At 58.7% G+C, this 19,109-nt stretch overlaps 2 protein-coding genes across 2 annotated transcripts; both read right to left on the bottom strand.

Annotated features, from left to right (window-relative positions):
- Positions 1–367: 367 nt before the first annotated feature.
- Positions 368–4,341, bottom strand: TSFM (Ts translation elongation factor, mitochondrial). The gene is made up of 6 exons (XM_077788567.1): positions 4,015–4,341; positions 3,665–3,796; positions 2,397–2,525; positions 2,218–2,325; positions 1,759–1,843; positions 368–914 (listed from the first exon to the last, which is right to left on the bottom strand). Exons 1-6 carry the CDS (start codon positions 4,339–4,341, stop codon positions 502–504), a joined length of 1,194 nt encoding a protein of 397 aa, XP_077644693.1. The 3' UTR covers positions 368–501.
- Positions 4,342–5,291: 950 nt separating this feature from the next.
- On the bottom strand, positions 5,292–18,133 carry EEF1AKMT3 (EEF1A lysine methyltransferase 3). Its single transcript, XM_077788566.1, has 5 exons — positions 17,563–18,133; positions 16,877–16,988; positions 14,246–14,710; positions 12,499–12,638; positions 5,292–7,587 (listed from the first exon to the last, which is right to left on the bottom strand). The coding sequence occupies exons 1-4, from the start codon at positions 18,124–18,126 to the stop codon at positions 12,622–12,624; spliced, it is 1,158 nt and encodes a 385-aa protein (XP_077644692.1). The 5' UTR covers positions 18,127–18,133; the 3' UTR covers positions 5,292–7,587; positions 12,499–12,621.
- Between the last annotated feature and the right edge of the window lie 976 nt (positions 18,134–19,109).

The raw sequence follows: 19,109 nt of genomic DNA, 5'->3' as shown, positions 1-19,109 counted from the left end.
ACACCCCCTGTCCCCCACCTGTTCTCCATGTCCCCCACCTGTCCCACCTGCTCCCCCATTTCCCCACCTGGGGCACCCCCTGTCCCCTCACCTGTCCCCACCTGCACCCCTGTCCCTCACCCCCCCACCTGGGGCACCCCTTGTCCCCCCACCTGCTCCCCCTGTCCCACCTCCCCCTGCCCCCCATCCCCACCTCTCCCTTGTCCCTTGGGACCCCCCAGACCCACCCGGGGGGTGTCAGGGACGGGACAGGGGCGCCCCACACCCTCAGCCCTGCCCCCCATTGGGGTCTGGGGCTCTGTGGGAGTCAGGAGGGGATTTGGGGGTGCAGGGGGGGGGGTGTAGGGGTCCCCACTCCACACCTGGGCAGGTTCCTCTGCACTTTATTCAGCCTCACCCCCAGACCCGTGGGGAGGCTGGCGCTGCCCCAGCCTGGCGCGGGGCGCACGGGCGGTGGGTGGGGTGGGTGTGGGGGTGTCCCCGGGGGCCGAACCCCCCGAATCAGGCCGGGGGGCTGTCCGGGGGGGGCTGCTCCCCGCACTGGAAGCGCAGGAAGTCCCAGACCCGCAGCCCGCCGTGCTGGCGCAGGTAGCGGCCCAGGGGCACGCCGGGCTCCAGGAGGGTGCCCTGTGCCAGCAGCCGCGGCTCCGCGTCGCCGCCCAGCTCGTCCTCGGGGGTGCCCAGCGCCGTGGGGGCCATGCCCACCACCTGCTGGGCCACCCTGCGCCCCAGCTCCCGCAGCTCGGCCGAGGGCGGCCCCGGGCCCGGCCCCCCGCAGGCCACCAGCGCCCCGTAGGTGCCCATGGCCACGGCGGGCCCGGGGGGCACCCAGCCGTGGGCGTAGGTGGCCACGAAGCCCCCGGGGGCGCGCAGCCACCCGGCCCGGCGCAGCGACAGCCGCTCGCCCAGCCGGCCTGGGGGGCGCAAAGGGGGGGGGTCACCATCGGCACCCCCAAAAATGGGGCTGGGGGTGACCATGGAGCCGTCCCGGAGAGCAGAACCCCCCCCCCAAAAGGGTCCTGGAGAGCCCTGACCAGCACCCCGGGGGTCTGCCCGGCCCAGGGGATGGCACCGGGACTGGGGGTGCTGGGGAGGGACTGGGGGAGCTGGGGAGGGACACTGGGGGCACTGGGACAGGGACTGGGGGAGCTGGGGAGGGACTGGGGGAGCTGGGGAGGGACTGGGGGCACTGGGGAGGGACTGGGGGAGCTGGGGAGGGACACTGGGGGCACTGGGACAGGGACTGGGGGAGCTGGGGAGGGACTGGGGGAGCTGGGGAGGGACATTGGAATAGGACTGGGGGTACTGGGGAGGGACTGGGGGTGCTGGGGAGGGACTGGGGGTGCTGGGGAGGGACTGGGGGCACTGGGGAGGGACTGGGGGTGCTGGGGAGGGACTGGGGGTGCTGGGGAGGGACTGGGGGCACTGGGGAGGGACACTGGGATAGGACTGGGGGTACTGGGGAGGGACTGGGGGCACTGGGGAGGGGCACTGGGATGGGCACTGGGGAGATTGGGATGGGCACTGGGGAGACTGGGGCACTGGGGTGGGCACTGGGGAGGGGCACTGGGGGCACTGGGATGGGCACTAGGGGCATCACCGGGGTTGGGGTTCAGGGAACTTCGGGACATAAAGGACAAAGAGACAAACTGGGATTGCACAGACAGGGCACTGGGCAGACTGGGAGTGCTGAGACAGACACTGGGCAGAGGGGGATGTACTGGGATGTACTGGGAGGGGCACGGCGTCCCCACTCACCCATGGCCAGTGCCAGGTGGTCGCTCAGCAGGTCCCCCCCGTGCCCTGCCCGCACCTGGGCCAGCTCCTCCTCCCGCAGCAGGAGCTGGGGGACCCCGACAGCCTGGCACCCCAAACCTGCCCCAGCCACCCCCAAACCCTGCCCCAACACCCCCAAAACCTCCCCCAGCCACCCCCAAACCCTGCCCCAACACCCCCAAAACCTCCCCCAGCCACCCCCAAACCCTGCCCCAGCAGCCTGGCACCCCAAACCTGCCCCAGCCACCCCCAAGCCCTGCCCCAACACCCCCAAAACCTCCCCAAACACCCCCAAACCTGCCCCAACACTCCAGGCACCCCAGCACCCCCAAGAACCCAACACCATCTGTGCCACCCCCAGTCCCAGAACGCCCCGGAGCCCCAGAGCCCCCCTGGCACCCACCTTGGTGCTCGGAGCCCCAGAGCCCCCCTGACACCCACCTTGGTGCCCGAGGCCCCCTGGCAGTGCTCCAGGACCCCCCTGGCCGCCATCTCCACCAGCCGCTGGAAGTCGGGGGTCCGCGCCACGAAATCCGTCTCGCAGCCCACCTGGGGGGGACACGGTGACCCTGGGGGCACGGGGACCCCCGGGGGGGACCCCCGCAGCCCCCGGCACTCACCTCCACCATGACGGCGGCCGAGCCCTCGCTCAGGACCCCCACGAGCCCCTCCCGGGCCCGGGCAGCCCCCGGGGCCGCGGCGCGCGCCCAGCCCTGGCGGCGCGACTCGGCCTCGAGCCAGGCCTCGGCCTGGGGACAGGGGGACAGGGGTCAGCTCGGTGTCCCCGGGGCTGGCGGGGTCACCTCGGTGTCCCCATCACTGACAGGGTCACCCCGGTGTCTTCTCTCATTGACAGGGTCACCTCGGTGTCCCCATCACTGACAGGGTCACCCCGGTGTCCCCATCACTGACAGGGTCACCCCGGTGTCCCCAGGGCTGGCGGGGTCACCTCGGTGTCCCCATCACTGACAGGGTCACCCCGGTGTCCCCATCACTGACAGGGTCACCCCGGTGTCCCCATCCCAGACAGGGTCACTGCTGGCTGTCCCTGTCACACTGACAGGGTCACTGCTGGCTGTCCCCTGTCACTCACAGGGTCACTGCTGGCTGTCCCTGTCACACTGACAGGGTCACTGCTGGCTGTCCCCATCCCAGACAGTGTCACTGCGGCTGTCCCTGTCACACTGACAGTGTCACTGCTGGCTGTCCCTGTCACACTGACAGGGTCACTGCTGGCTGTCCCTGTCCCTGACTGGGGGGTGGCACAGACCAGCCCCGAGCTCGTGGCCATCCCCCTGCCCGGGGACCCCTGGAGCCCCCCCGGGCTCATCCCCCCGCTCCCCACCCCCTCACTCTCCCCCCGGGTGCTGAGTCCCCTCCTGGTGCCCCCCGGTCCCACCCCCGTTCCCCCCCGGTCCTGCCCCCGTTCCCCCCGGTCCTGCCCCCGTTCCCCCCGGTGCCCCCCAGGTTCTGCCCCTGTTCCTCTCGGTCCCACCCCCGTCCCCCCCCCGGTGCCCCCCGGTCCCCCATCGGTCCCAACCCCGTTCCCCCCTGGTCCTGCCCCTGTTCCCCCTGGTGCCTCCCGGTGCCCCCCAGTCCCACCCCCGTTTCCCCACGGTGCCCCCCAGGTTCTGCTCCCGTTCCCCTCGGTCTCACCCCCGTTCCCTCCCTGGTTCTCGCCTGTATCCCCCCGGTGCCCCCCGGTCCCGCCCCCGTTCCCCCCGGTGCCCACCTGCCGCAGGTCGCCGCCCCCCCGTGCCCCCCGGTCCCGCCCCCGTTCCCCCCAGTGCCCACCTGCCGCAGGTCGCCGCCCCCCCGTGCCCCCCGGTTCTCGCCTCCCCGTTCCCCCCGGTCTCGCCCCCGTTCCCCCCGGTGCCCCGGTGCCCACCTGCCGCAGGTCGCCGCCCGCCCGCTGCAGCGCCTCCCGGCAGCGCAGCACCGGCTGCCCGGTGCGCGCCCGCAGCTCCCGCAGCTCCCGCAGCGCCGGCGGCGCCGCGCTCAGCCAGCGCCGCGGGGCGGCCTGCGGGACACCGGCGGTCACGGCACCGGCACCGGCACCCCGAGCCGGGCCGGACCGGGGGCGGGTCCCGAGAGGGGTCCCGGGACGGGGATGGGCACCGGGGGGCACCGGAGCGGGGAGGGGAAGGGCAGAGCGGGGCCGCTCGGGGAGAGCCGGGGGGTCCCGGGATGGGGGTCCCGGAGCAAAGTTCCCGGGGGTCCCGGGGCTGGGGTTCCCGCGGTTTCTGGTGGTCCCGGGGCTGGGGGGTTCCCGCGGTCCCCGGGGCTGGGTGTCCCGCGGTTCCCGGGGCTGGGTGTCCCGCTGTTCCCGCGGTCCCTGGGGCTGGGTGTCCCGCGGTTCCCGGGGCTGGGTGTCCCGCTGTTCCCGCGGTCCCCGGGGCTGGGGTTCCCGCGGTCCCCGGTGGTCCCGGGGGGGAGGTCCCGGTGGTCCCGGGGCTGGGGGGTCCCGGTGGTCCTGGGGCCGGGTGTCCCGCGGTCCCCGCGGTCCCCGCGGTCCCCGGTGCTCACCCGCGCCGCCCCGAGCGCGCCCAGCGCCGCCCGCTGCATCCCGGCCCGGCCCGGCCCGGTCGCGGCGCGCCGGCGGTGACGTCACCGCCGGCGCGCCGCGACCGCCCCGCGCTACGGGAGCCGGGAGGGGTCAGAACGCGGGGCCGCGATTGGCTGCCGCGCTGTGTGACGTCACGCGGAGCCCCGGGATTGGCTGAGCGGAATTTGGGGAGGGGGGAGCGCCAAGTGCCCGGCCCGAACCCCCCCGGACCCGAGAGACCCCCAAACCTCACAGACCCCAACCCGAGAGACCCCTGACCCACACAGAGACCCCCACACCTTCAGACCCCAACCCCAGAGACCCCCAGAGACCCCCAGGGACCCCCAGCCTCAGAGACCCCTGACCCACACGGACCCCAGCCTCAGAGACCCCCAGAGACCCCAGCCTCAGAGACCCCTGACCCCTACAGACCCCAACCCCAGAGACCCCCACAGATCCCCCCAGCTTCACAGACCCCTGACCCACACAGACCCCAACCTCAGAGACCCCCAAACCTCACAGACCCCAGCCTCAGAGACCCCTGACCCTCACAACCCCCCCGACCCTCACAGACCCCTGACCCTCACAAAGCCTCCGACCCTCAGACCCCCCCACACCTGAGAGACCCCTGACCCTTCCTGACCCTCAAAGAGCCCCCCACCCTTATAGACCCCTGACCCTCACAGACCCCCCCAGACCTTCACAAAGCCCCCCACCCTCATAGACCCCACAACCTCAGAGACCCCCCCACAACCTCAGACCCCCCCACCCTGACAGACCCCAGACCCTCACAAGACCCCAGAGCCTCATAGACCCCCCCCAAGCCTTACAGACCCCAGACCCTCAGAGACCCCCTGGTCCTCACAGACCCCAGACCCTCACAGACCCCCCCAGACCCTCACAGACCCCCCCAGACCCCAGACCCTCACAGACCCCCCACCCTTGTGGCAAATGACGGGAGACAAGCCCATTCTATAATGTCAACAAGTCTCCGTTTATTCCAGGCACGCAGGTACAGTTATACCCGTTATAATGAAGCTCATGCATATTGCAAATTTAGGCTCCTCATTGGTGTCTCTAAAAGGGTCAACCCCGCCTTTGGGGCTTTCTATGCCTGCTTTGTTTTCCCTTACATTTATCTTTTTGCTGACCATTCTACTGTTGGGAACCAGCTCACCCAAGGACGTGTGATATTGTTGGATATTGTTGCTACATCCACTATTGCTGCACTCTGCAATTTTCAGCTGCTGCTTCACTAACTGCACGTAGTCATGTCCTTTCTCCCAAAGCCACTCATCCACAAAACTCTCCACACTTCCCCTGTTTCTGTTTTGAACCATTAAATTAGTTGTCCACATCTTTTGAATCATACCAGCCTCTGCAGGCAGCTAAACAGGCAGGGCAAGATCAGCAAGAGCAGTAAAACAACAATCAAGATTCCCACTGCATTCATAATAAAAGTTCTTAGCCAAGGACCGATCCCTAAGCTTTTAAGCCATTCTTCTATCCCCAGACCATCTTCTTTTTTTAATTGATGAAGGCTCTGTTGTAGTTCTTTAATCTTAGCATGTATTGATACAGAATGATCAGAGAGATTCATGCAACACATTCCTTCAAATTCCTCACATCCATGTCCATGGGCCAATAATAAAAAATCAATGGCTGCTCTGTTCTGCAGTACTGCATGATTTACACTTTGTACATCCATAGCAAGCATGGCTAAAACCTCTAATGTTTTATTAAGTCCATCTTTAGCCCAGCATTTTAATTGTTCAGCTAACACCATAGCCTTTCTGGCAGCTCCTCCTGATAACAGGGTTGCTACTATTATTTGTTTCAAAGTACTCCAAAATTGAGGTTGTCCAACCTGATCACATTCTAAGTCATGCACATCACACTTTTTCCTTTTCTTCCCTAGCCTGTCCCATTGCATTAGCAAGGACATATTAGGGTGGCACAGCGCTAGTTTTCCTAGGTAACAGGGTCCCCCTTGTGGTTTTACTGGTATTCCATTCCAAGCTCTATCTCCACAGATCAAAAATACACCTTTTGACAACCTTAAGGGTTTGGTTATCTTGGAACCATCACAGTTGGAATATAACTGTGATGCTACCCTACCTGAGTCCAGTGAAGAGTCCAGAGAAGCCCATTTGTCTCTTGGGTTATTTAAATTCTGCAAGTTCAATGGAACAAAGCTAAACCATCCTCCTGTCAAAACATTCCCTAAACTAGCATTGGCACTTCCAAAGAGATCTAATTCTTCTGGTGGAGATTGTAATGTTTCTTTAAGTGACAGTACCAACAAACATTGCCTGTAGCCATCTCTTTGAGCTCCTGTGTAATCAATATTCTTGTCTGGCCCTTTCACTTTTGCAAAATTCTTGCAAAGTGTTTGATCCTTTACCAACCCACAAAATTCCTCTGGTCTCCAGACAGGAACACCTGTTAGGCAGGTACGAAATGGATTTGTAACTCCTCCCAAGCTCATTGATTAGTCTTGTTAGCCAAGGTTACCCAAATCTTTTCTCTGGGCTGATTAAATTGCATTAGTCCACAACAAAGATTAGTCAAAGGAACAAGATAGATTATCCACCTCATCACCCTCATGATTTCTTCCTCTTGGATTTTAATTTCAATGCCTGCACATTTTCAATAAGCCTATCTAACTCTATGTCTGGATTTCCTACTACTGGTCTTCCTAAATAAGATCTTATAGATACTTTCACCTGCTTTTGGCACCTTGTTGATAAAGTTTTTGAATTTGCTTGCCTAATTAACCCACATGTTCTGCTTCCCATCTATAAAAAGCTAGTATCTTTTGTTCTGGCACTTCAAATAACTGCAAAGCTAAAGCAACTCCTAAGCCTGTGTCTCGTATTAAATCTTTCTGCCAAGTCTCTCCCTGTGCTTGAAAGTCACGATTTTTACACCAAAAATGTCGTTTCAAAAATACTTGGTCTTCCTAGTACGTTTTTCTACTACTCCCACAAATAAAAGCAACCCAACTCTTACAATTAAAACTCCCACAACCAAGGTACTCGGGATTCTTTGGTCCCGGAATATGAACAGTCTGTAAAGCTTCAATACTCGCAACAATTGCCAGAAAAGTTGACTCTGAAGGCAAAAGTTGATCAATCACTGGGGAAAGTCCTCTTATCTCTTGAAGAATGGGTTCCACTGTGCGAATCAGCTTCTCTTTAATTCTCCTCTGGTCCTGATCCGTCAGGGGTCTGCGAGATGAATCATCCAGAGCACCCAGAGTGAACCTGTAGGGTGGAAACACAAAGATATCCCCTTCCCCAATAGAGGACCTTTGCTGGGTTCTGCCAAATACCTGTTTTAGGGTCCCTATACCTGACCCATACTTCCTTGCCCTTTTTTACTCATCTCTTTTTTGTCCCATGTACAATTTGTCCCTTTTTTGTCCATAATGTACCATTGCAGGTGGTGCCTCCGAATCCCCAAATACACACAAATGATTAAGAACAAAGAGCACTTTCATTAATCTTTCCTGAACATCTCCAATCTCTCTATGTTTTTCCAAGTATCTCTTCAAAGTTCCATTTGCCCTTTCTACGATTGCTTGTCCAGTGGGAGAATGTGCTATTCCTGTAATGTCCTTAATTCCCCACGATTTTAAAAATCTATTCACCCTGCCACCAATGTATGCAGGACCATTGTCTGTCTTGATCTGCTTTGGCACTCCCATTACTGCAAAACAACTACATAAATGCCTTATAACATGTAATGCTTTTTCTCCAGCTTGAGCCATTGCCCAGATGTATTTACTATATGTATCTATAGTAACATGAACATATTTCAGAAGACCAAAGCTATTTACATGAGTAACATCCATCTGCCAGAGTTCATTAGATGAAAGACCTCGTGGGTTAACTCCCCATCCCATGCCATGACCCCCATTATGATGACTACAGATAGGACAAGCTCTCACTATAGCAGTGGCATCTGCATGGGATATTCCAAACTCCCGTTGTAACCCTTTTGCATTCTGATGAAACATAGAATGTGCCTCCCTAGCAAGCATTTGCCCTGATAAAGGAGAAGTTTGAGTCACTGTGACGAGCTTATCTGCCCGAGAATTACCCTCTCCCAAGCCAATCTCCCATTTCTGACTTCTTATGTGGGTGATAGCATAAGGATGTTCTCGGATTTTTACTGCTTTTTAAAGTTGTATGAACAGTTCAAACAGTCTCTGGTTTTGTATTTCCTTGATAGCAGTATCCTCTATTCTTTCCACCACACCAACTACATACAAGGAATCTGTAACAATATTCAAAGGTCCCTTCAGGACTGTCAGAGCCCAAACCACAGCTGCTAACTCCAAGGTCTGAAGGGTATCTGAGTCATCTGCAGTAAGAATTTCATGATTCCAGACTCCCTGCTCCTGCCATGTAATTGCTGCTGTTCTTGACCTCTTCTCTGCATCTGTGTATGCCGTTATTGCACCAGGAATCGGCTCCTTTTCTCACTGTGGCCGTACCATCCAGCTCAATTTTCCAATCCACTGTAATGGAGGATTTTTAATACTTTCAGTTATGACAGCACCTCCTACTCCTAGCAGAGCTTCCTGCAGTTCTTCACTATTGACCAAATACCATTGTAAAGAGTCCTTTTTCATAGGAAGTTGTATTAATTAAGTCTCTCATCCATCAAGCTGCAAAATTCTCTCATGACCCCGTTTTACCAAAGCTGCTAACAGTTCAATTTTTTGAGTTAAAGTCTTTGTTTGCTGAAGTGGAGGGGACTTTAGCCATTCTAACACCCTGATCTCCCCCGTTTTTGTTTCTAGCTGGGTTAAAGCCCCCAGCAAATGTTTTTCACCACACCATATAGTGAGATTAAGCAGGATTCCCAGAATTCGCCGATGTACACGACCCTGAACCACACAGTCTGTAATTTGCTGAAGGGTTCTTTTCTGCTGAGGATTAAGGGTCACTGGTGCTGTTGGGTCTGTGCCCTTCAATAAGGGTCTAAGAGAATCCAACTGTTCATTCAGAAGTCCCACTGTAGGTTTAAGCCATTGTCATTCACCTAGCAATTTTTGAGCATCGTTTAAAGTAACAATCTGTGTTTTCAGTTCTAATTTCTGAGGCGTTACCAAGCTTTGAGACAATGTCCATCCCAAGTATTTCCAAGGAGGAGTTAACTGTATTTTCTCTGGGGCTACAACAAGCCTAAAACATCCCAGCAAATTTTGTACATGTTTAACCTGTTGGCTCGTAAATGACTTAGGTTGAGCAATTAAAATATCATCCACATAATGGTAAATAATTGCCTGTGGCCACTGTTGCCTCAATGGTTGTAATGCAGAATCTACGTAAAGTTGACACAAAGGGTGGCTGTTGTGCATCCCCTGAGGCAAAACTGTCTATTTAAATTATCGATCTGGACTTTATTCAGAGCTGGCAAGGTAAATGCAAAGCGTTTTGCATCCCTGTCATGCAAAGCTATTGTAAAAAAGCAATTTTTGGGTCTATTATCAATAGAGGCCATCCTTCAGGTAACATTGCTGGGTTAGGCAGACCTGGCTGTAGTGCACCCATTGGCTCTATCTGTTTATTATCCTCTCGTAAATCATGTAGCAAGCAATATTTCCCTGACTTTTTCTTTATCACAAAGATAGGGGTATTCCAAGGACTCGTAGACAATTTCAGATGCCCTTGTTGATATTGTTTAGTGACCAGGGCATGAGCATGTTGCAGACTTTCCCTTTTTAAAGGCCATTGCTTTACCCATATAGGCTCATCACTTTTCCAAGTTATGGGAATCGGGAAAGTCCAAGCAATGGCTATTATCCCAAAGGGTGCTCATTTGTCAGGACAACCCCTAACTGTGTCAAAATGTCTCGTCCAATTAGGCATTGCACCGTAGGTGGTAACTGAACAACAGAAAATATTGCCTTTATGGCTTTACCATCTATTGATGCAATAAGAGGTGGTGAGCAGCTTGCAAGAGTTAAACCTCCAACTCCTGTTACTGCTGTAGCAGCTGGCTGTAAAGGCCAATGTGCAGGCCAACACTGTGGTGCAATAATACTTGAATCTCCCCCGTATCCAGCAAACCTGTAAACATGAATTTTTGTCCCTTATACTCCAACGAAACCTCTTTTCTTGGTCTGTCATTCAGATCCAAAGTTAATAGAGTCAAACCTCCTGTAGATCCAAATCCATCTCCTCCACGGCTTTTCCGTGAGGATACAGCCTTAGTAGCTTGCTCTAGAGGAACCAATTGAGCAATCCTTTGTCCTTTATTAATCCGAATAGGAGGAAATGGAGTATGAACCATAATCATAATTTCACCAGTATAGTCTGCATCAATGACACCAGGCAGCACAAACAATCCAAGCATAGAGGCTGATGATCTTCCCAATAACAAAGCTCCCATTGTCCTGCCCTCGATTATAATAGGTCTATTAACTCCAGTGGGGATCTTCTGCGGCTGTGGTGTCATTAAAGTCACTTCTACTGCAGCTGCCAAGTCCATCCCGAGGCTCCCTCTTGTGGCTGGACGCAAGGTGTCCTGTTGGAAAGGCTGGAGCAGCTATTTGTGTCGGAGCGCGGCTGCTCTTGTTTGCGCTGTTTCGGGCGTTTCCCGGTCTCCTCTTACAGGCAGCAATGTTATGAGTATCCGATTTGCACTTAGGACACCATATTCCAGCAGCAGAGCATTCTCGCCGAACGTGTCCTGTCCCTCCACATCGGAAACATCTCATACGGCTGCCGTAAACATTTCCCTGGGTTGCTACTGACGCTTGGAGGGGTGCAAGAGCAGCTAACACTTGTGTCTGTGAAGCTTTTGCCTGCTTTTTTAACTCCTCCCCCAGCTCTTTAATAGCTTTAATTAAAAATGCCTGTTCCCCCGTTGGTATAGTAGCCATCCTCTCTAATGCATCTTCTATAGTCCAATTAGCTCCTAATGTGTTTAACACACTTCTTGTAGAAGCATTACAATTTTGCAAAGCACACTGCTTCAACAATGACCCACGCATAAACTCAGGCACTCCAGCTCTCTCTATTGCTGCTGCTGCCTTATCAATAAATGCTCCAAAAGTCTCATCCCTTCCTTGTTTAATTCCCATATATGCTGGCAAACCTCCTGGGTCTTTCACCTTATCTATAGCCCTTCGAGCCAGTCGCATTGCCTCTCGACACTTCTCAGGTCCTAGCATAGCTTGTGCCTCAGTGCGAAAATATGGTCCTAAGCCCATCAATTCATCCATAGTTACTCCATGAAGAGGATCTCCAGGCTGTCTTTGTATAGCTACAGCTTCATTAACCTCTGCCTGCCAGTGTGCACCAAACAAAGGCCTCTGATGTGGCGAGAAAATAAGCTTAGCAAGACTTCTACAATCTCCTGGTAGCAATATATTAGTACTCCAAACATAATCCAATATCTGCCTAGCCGGTTCACTAGTAACTCCAAATTGACTCACTGTAGCTCGAAGTTGTGACAACAACTTCCAATCTAACGGTGTAATCTGAGCTGTTAACCCCCCGCCTGCCTGCTGCTGAAAAATTACAGGACAAGCCAGTTCTGCTGCTAGTTCCAAAGCCTGCCCATCTCCTTTGTCCAGCTCCTCTCTTGCCAAAGTCGCCCAAACTTCCCTCCGTTCCCTGGCCAGAGCCTCCGTTAGGTCAGACTCTGCCCTAGGGGTCGGCTCACTGACAGACAAACCTCGACAAACCAGCGATCTCTGTTTGGGGGGGCTGGAGGAGCCGTGGGCTCACAACGCGACTCTGTTTCCGTGTCCTCAGGTACGGGTGGCAATGGAGGCAACTCCACTGTAGATACAGCAGGTGGCATGGAAACACCAGGTAACCAATCCCTACTATAACCTCTATTCTTCTCTAGTGCCATAGTTGCCTCTACAGCTGCATTCTTTTCTGCCTGATGCTGCAACAACTCATTCTGGACTACCTTCCACAACTTTCCCAGCTTTTTGGCTGTCTTATCATCATCTAAAACTTCCTCCCACAGTTTATACCCAAACTTACGCCACTCAGACAACTCATGTACCGTATGAGGATTTACAAAGAACCCCTTAGAATACCCATATGCTAACAACCCTGGCAGGTCTTTCTGCAAATCAATGCCTTTAATCTGCCTTCTCTGCAAGAATGCAGTAAATAAATCATATGCTGCTTGCCTCTCCATACTTATATTGTCAGCGCTGTTGCAGCCCTCCGAGGTCGTCGGCAGCACGTATCGGCCAGGCTTGCCTCTGCAGTCACCTGGGGCACGGTGCACTCTGTTTCAATTCAGCACTGAACTCTTTTTCATCACTCCACCGTGGCGCCTGGAATCACATCAAGGTCACCATTTGTGGAAAAATGACAGGAGACAAGTCCATTCTATAATGTCAACAAGTCTCCGTTTATTCCAGGCACGCAGGTACAGTTATACCCATTATAATGAAGCTCATGCATATTGCAAATTTAGGCTCCTCATTGGTGTATTAAAAACAGGTCAACCCCGCCTTTGGAGCTTTCTAAGCTTGCTTTGTTTTCCCTTACATTTATCTTTTTGCTGACCATTCTACTGTTGGGAACCAGCTCACCCAAGGACGTGTGATATTGTTGGATATTGTTGCTACATCCGCTATTGCTGCACTCTGCAGTTTTCAGCTGCTGCTTCACTAACTGCAGTACTCATGTCCTTTCTCCCAAAGCCACTCATCCACAAAACTCTCCACACCCTCATAGAGCCCCGACCCTCACAGAGACCCCCCTCTCACAGACCCCAGACCCTCACAGACCCCAGAGCCTCACAGACCCCCCCCAGCCTTACAGACCCCAGACCTTCACAAACCCCCCACAACCTCAGACCCCCCCAACCCTCACAGAGTCCTCCCAGCTCTCACAGACCCCAGACTCTCACAGATCCCCCAACTTCATAGACCCCCCACAACCTCAGACCCTCCCGACCCTCACAGAGCCCCCCACCCTTATAGACCCCCGACCCTCACAAGACCCCAGAGCCTCATAGACCCCCCCCAGCTCTCACAGACCCCAGACCCTCAGAGACCCCCCACAACCTCAGAGACCTCCAACCCTCACAGAGACCCCACAGCTCTCACAGACCCCTGACCCTCACAACCCCCTGACCCTGCCAACCCTCACAAGCTCTCAGAGACCCCAGACCCCCACAGACCCCCCAACCTCAGAGACCCCCCACAACCTCAGACCCTCCCAACCCTCACAGAGCCCCCCACCCTTATAGACCCCCGACCCTCACAAGCCCTCACAGAGACCCCGTCTCTCACAGACCCCCCAACCTCAGAGACCCCCCCCGTCTCTCACAGACCCCCCCACCCTCACAGACCCCAGACCCTCACAGACCCCCCCAGCTCTCACAGACCCCAGACCCTCACAAGACCCCAGAGCTCATAGACCCCCCACAACCTCAGAGACCCCTGACCCTCACAATCCCCCGTGACCTCCACAGACCCCTCACCCTCAGACCCTCAGAAGCCCTCACAGACCCCCTGGCTCTCGCAGACCCCCCAACCTCAGGGCCCCCCCACAACCTCAGACCCCCCCGACCCTCACAGAGCCCCCGCAGCTCTCACAGACCCCAGACCCTCAGAGAGACCCCCTGGTCCTCACAGACCCCAGACCCTCAGAGACCCCCCCAGCTCTCACAGACCCCCCCGACCCTCACAGAGCCCCCGCAGCTCTCACAGACCCCAGACCCTCAGAGACCCCCCCAGCTCTCACAGAACCCCCGACCCTCACAGAGCCCCCGCAGCTCTCACAGACCCCAGACCCTCAGAGACCCCCTGGTCCTCACAGACCCCAGACCCTCAGAACCCCCCCAGCACCTCACAGACCCCCCTCCCCGCCCTGTCCATCCCCGGCGCCGCACCCCCCTCCCCAAATCCCCGCAGCCCCCCAGATCACGCACAGCGCCGAGCGGAGCCCCCCGGCTCCATTTCATCCCCGTCCCATCCCCGGGGGCGCTCCCGGGGCCGGTCCCCGCCCGCCGCCCGCCGCGGGCTCAGCTCGTAGATGTCGATGTCGCTGTCGGGCTCCCGCCGCAGCCGCCGCACGGCGAAGAACGGCGGCAGCAGGCGCCCAAAGAACCGGGCGGCACCGGCGTCGCCGCCGCGCGGGCGGGCGCTGAGCAGCGCCCGGGCCGGCGGCACCACCAGGTACCGGAGGGTGCGGAGCAGCGGCGCGAAGGCGCGGGGGTCGTAGACGATGTCGGAGCCCAGCACCAGGTGGAATTTGGGGGCGAAGCGGCGCTGGTCGCGGCCCCAGCGCAGCGCCCGCACCCGCGGAGCCGCCGCCGGCACCGGGAAGTTCCGCCGCGCGTTCTCCCGCAGCTGCGGCAGCGCCGCCGGCCGGTCCGTCAGGGTCACCTCCGCCCCTGCGGGCAGCGCGGCCGGCCTCAGCGGGGCACCGACCCCCGGCACCCCCAGCTCGGCGGGGGCCGGGCTGTGGGAGTGCCCCCGGGACCCCCAGCCCAATCCCGGTATAACCTCCCACCCCAAAATCCCGGTAAAACCCCAAAATCCCAGTAAAACCTCCTGAGACAGAGTGAGGAACACCCCCTGGGACCCCAACCCAATCCCGGTAAAAACTCCCACCCCAAAATCCCAGTAAAACCTCCTGAGACAGAGTGAGGAACACCCCCTGTGACCCCAACCCAATCCCGGTAAAACCCCAAAATCCCAGTAAAACCTCCTGAGACAGAGTGAGGAACACCCCCTGGGACCCCAACCCAATCCCGGTAAAACCCCAAAATCCCAGTAAAACCTCCTGAGACAGAGTGAGGAACACCCCCTGTGACCCCACAACCCAAAATCCCAGTAAAACCCCAAAATCCCAGTAAAACCGCCTGAGCCGGAGTGAGGAACACCCCCTGTGACCCCAACCCAAAATCCCAGTAAAACCGCCTGAGCCGGAGTGAGGAACACCCCCTGTGTCCCCAACCCAAAATCCCAGTAAAAACTCCCACCCCAAAATCCCAGTAAAACCTTCCCATATCCCATAAAACCCTGAGCCACAGTGAGGAACACCTCCTGTGACCCCAACACAAATCCCAGTAAAAACTCCCACCCCAAATCCCAGTAAAGCCTCGCCATATCCCAAAAAAAAACTGAGACAGAATGAGGAACACGCCCTGGGACCCCTCATCCCAAATCCCAGTAAAACCTCCCACCCCAAATCCCAGTAAAACCTCCCACCCCAAAATCCCAGTAAAACCCCCTGACCACAGTGAGGAACACCCCCTGTGACCCCACAACCCAAAATCCCAGTAAAACCCCAAAATCCCAGTAAAACCGCCTGAGCCGGAGTGAGGAACACCCCCTGTGACCCCAACCCAAAATCCCAGTAAAACCGCCTGAGCCGGAGTGAGGAACACCCCCTGTGTCCCCAACCCAAAATCCCAGTAAAAACTCCCACCCCAAAATCCCAGTAAAACCTTCCCATATCCCATAAAACCCTGAGCCACAGTGAGGAACACCTCCTGTGACCCCAACACAAATCCCAGTAAAAACTCCCACCCCAAATCCCAGTAAAGCCTCGCCATATCCCAAAAAAAAACTGAGACAGAATGAGGAACACGCCCTGGGACCCCTCATCCCAAATCCCAGTAAAACCTCCCACCCCAAATCCCAGTAAAACCTCCCACCCCAAAATCCCAGTAAAACCCCCTGACCACAGTGAGGAACACCCCCTGTGACCCCACAACCCAAATCCTGGTATAACCTCCCACCCCAAAATCCCGGTAAAACCCCAAAATCCCAGTAAAACCCCCTGAGCTGGAGTGAGGAACACCCCCTGGGACCCCCTACCCCGAAATCCCAATGAAATGCTCCCCATATCCCATAAAATTCTGAGTTACAGTGAGGAACACTGAGAAACCCTCGGACCCCCAACCCAAACCCCAGTAAAACCTCATCCACATCCCAAAAAACTCCGAGCCACAGTGAGGAACACCCCCTGTGACCCCCCCACCCCAAAATCCTAGTAAAACCTCCCACCCCAAAATCCCAGTAAAACCCCAAAATCCCAGTAAAACCTCATGAGCCGGAGTGAGGAACACCCCCTGTGACCCCAACCCAAATCCCAGTAAAACCCCAAAATCCCAGTAAAACCTCATGAGCCGGAGTGAGGAACACCCCCTGTGACCCCAACCCAAATCCCAGTAAAACCCCAAAATCCCAGTAAAACCTCATGAGCCGGAGTGAGGAACACCCCCTGGGACTCCCCACCCCAAAATCCCAGTAACCCCCTCCCATATCCCAAAAATCCCGGAGTCAGAGTGCGGCTCAGCCCCACAGGATCTCCCCAAATCCCCCCCGACCCCAACAAACCCCGAGTCCAAAGCGGGGGTGTGGGGGGCGTGGGGGTAACCCCCCGGGGGTCCCCCAAATCCCAAATCACCTCCAGCGCTGCTCGCAGCGGTTTCCAGTTCTCTGCTGGGCGGGGGAACGGGGATCCCCCCCACCCATGGGTGTCCCCACCCACCCGCGGGTGTCCCCCCGCCCACGGGTGTCCCCCCAGCCCCACGGGTGTCCCCCCGCACCCAGCATGGCAGCGAAGATGCCGACGATGCCGGTACCGGCGCCCAGCTCCAGGACTCGCCGCCCCGCCAGCTCCACGCTCCGCTCGCCCAGGAAGCGGCACAGGGACAGGGCCTGGGGGGCGCAGGGGGGGTCCGGGGTGCGCCACCCACCCCAGGGACACCCCCAAACCCCAACCGCCTCCGCCGCTTCTCCTCGCGCCCCCAGGGTCATCCCCACCCCCGGTGACCCCCCCCACCCCGGTTCTCCCGTCGCCACCGCGGTGCCCCGGGATGCTCGGGACACCTCAGTCCCCGGTAGCCCCCCAAGGTGCCCATTCCCGGTGCCCCCACCCCCTCCGGTGGTCCCCGTTCTCTCGGGGTTCCCCCCCATCACTCGGTAGCCTCCCACCACCCCGGTGCTCACCGCGATGTCACAGCCCCTCACTCCCGGTACTCCGTTCTCTCGGGGTCCCCCATCCCTCCTGCCACCCCCGGGATGTCGCGCGTGGGTCCCCGCCGGGATCCCCCGCCACCCCAATCCCCCCGCGCCATCGCTCCCGGTACGGCCGGGATGTCACCTCCCGCTCCCCGGTGTCGCCGGCATCGCCGTACCCTCGGGATCCCCGGCATCCCCATCACCCGGTGTCCCCCGGGATGTCCCCGCCGCGCCCGGAATTCCCCCGGTGCCGCCCCCCGGGGCCGCTCACCGCCTCCCAGACGGCCCCGGCGGGCCCGAGCCGCGGCCCGTGGTGCTCCGCGATGTGCAGGACGCGCCCGCACAGCCGGAACCGGCGCCGCTCCGGGAAGAGCTCGGCGAAGAGCTCGGGGTCGCGGGGGAACACGGCCCGCAGCGCCGCCTCTGCTTCTTCTCCTTGCTCCCCTTCCTCTTCATCTTCATCTTCCTCGTCCTCTTCCCCTTCCTCCTCCTCTTCCCCTTCCTCTTCCTCTTCCCCTTCCTCCTCCTCTTCCCCTTCCTCTTCCTCTTCCCCTTCCTCCTCCCCTTCCCCTTCCTCTTCCCCTTCCCCTTCCTCTTCTTCTTCCTCTTCCTCTTCTTCTTCCTCTTCCCCTTCCTCCTCCTCTTCCCCTTCCTCTTCCTCTTCCCCTTCCTCCTCCCCTTCCTCTTCCTCTTCTTCTTCCTCTTCCCCTTCCTCCTCCTCTTCCCCTTCCTCTTCCTCTTCCTCTTCCTCTTCCTCCTCCTCCTCCCCGTCCCCGTCCCCGTTCTCTGCCTCCCGCCCCCCCCCGTTCCCCACGTGGCACCCGGGCGCCGCCATCGCGGAAGGGGCGTGGCCGGGTCGAGCCCCCGCACCTGATTGGCCGGTGCCGCCTAAGCCACGCCCCCTCGGCCGGTGCCGGGGCTCCGCCCACGGCGCGCGCTCGGCCCCGGCCCGCGGTCCCGGGGCAGGTCCGGGGTCCCCCGGGGTGCCCTTCCCCATCCCGGTGTCCCCCCGATGTCCCCTGGTGTCCCTCGGATGTCCCCCAGTGTCCCCCGCTGTCCCCCCGGTGTCCCCCAGTTTGCCCCGGTGTCCCCCGGTGTCCCTCGGGTGTCCCCCAGTGTCCCCCGGTGTCCCCCCCATTTTCCCCAGTTTGCCCCGGGGTCCCCCCAGTGTCCCCCAGTGTCCCCCCGGTGTCCCCCAGTTTGCCCCGGTGTCCCCCGGTGTCCCCCTGTGTCCCCCGGTGTCCCCCCCATTTTCCCCAGTTTGCCCCGGGGTCCCCCCAGTGTCCCCCAGTGTCCCCCCGGTGTCCCCCAGTTTGCCCCGGGGTCCCCCCGGTGTCCCTTGGGTGTCTCCCAGTGTCCCTCGCTGTCCCCCCGCTGTCCCACGGTGACCCCGGTGTCCCCTGGTGCCCCCTCCCCCATGCCGGTGTCCCCCCCGATGTCCCCTGGTGTCCCTCGAATGTCCCCCAGTGTCCCGTGGGGTCCCCCCGATGTCCCCCAGTTTGCCCCGGGGTCCCCCCGGTGTCCCTTGGGTGTCTTCCAGTGTCCCCCGCTGCCTCCCCGGTGTCCCCCAGTGATCCCGGTGTCCCCTGGTGTCCCCTTCCCCATCCCGGTGTCCCCCCGATGTCCCCTGGTGTCCCTCGGATGTCCCCCAATGTCCCGCGGGGTCCCCGCGGTGTCCCCCAGTTTGCCCCGGTGTCCCCCAGTGTCCCCCGGTGTCCCCCGGTGTCCCCTGCTCGGTCCCCGCTGTCCCCATCCCGTGTCCCTTCCCTCTCCCGGTGTCCCCTCTCGTCCCTCGGTGTCCCCCGCCGTGCCACCGTG

Source organism: Lonchura striata, chromosome 27 (genome assembly GCF_046129695.1).
Source record: "Lonchura striata isolate bLonStr1 chromosome 27, bLonStr1.mat, whole genome shotgun sequence".
Lineage (NCBI taxonomy): Eukaryota > Metazoa > Chordata > Aves > Passeriformes > Estrildidae > Lonchura > Lonchura striata.
Note: the sequence above shows the minus strand (reverse complement) of the source record. Positions and strands in the feature narration are given on the sequence as shown.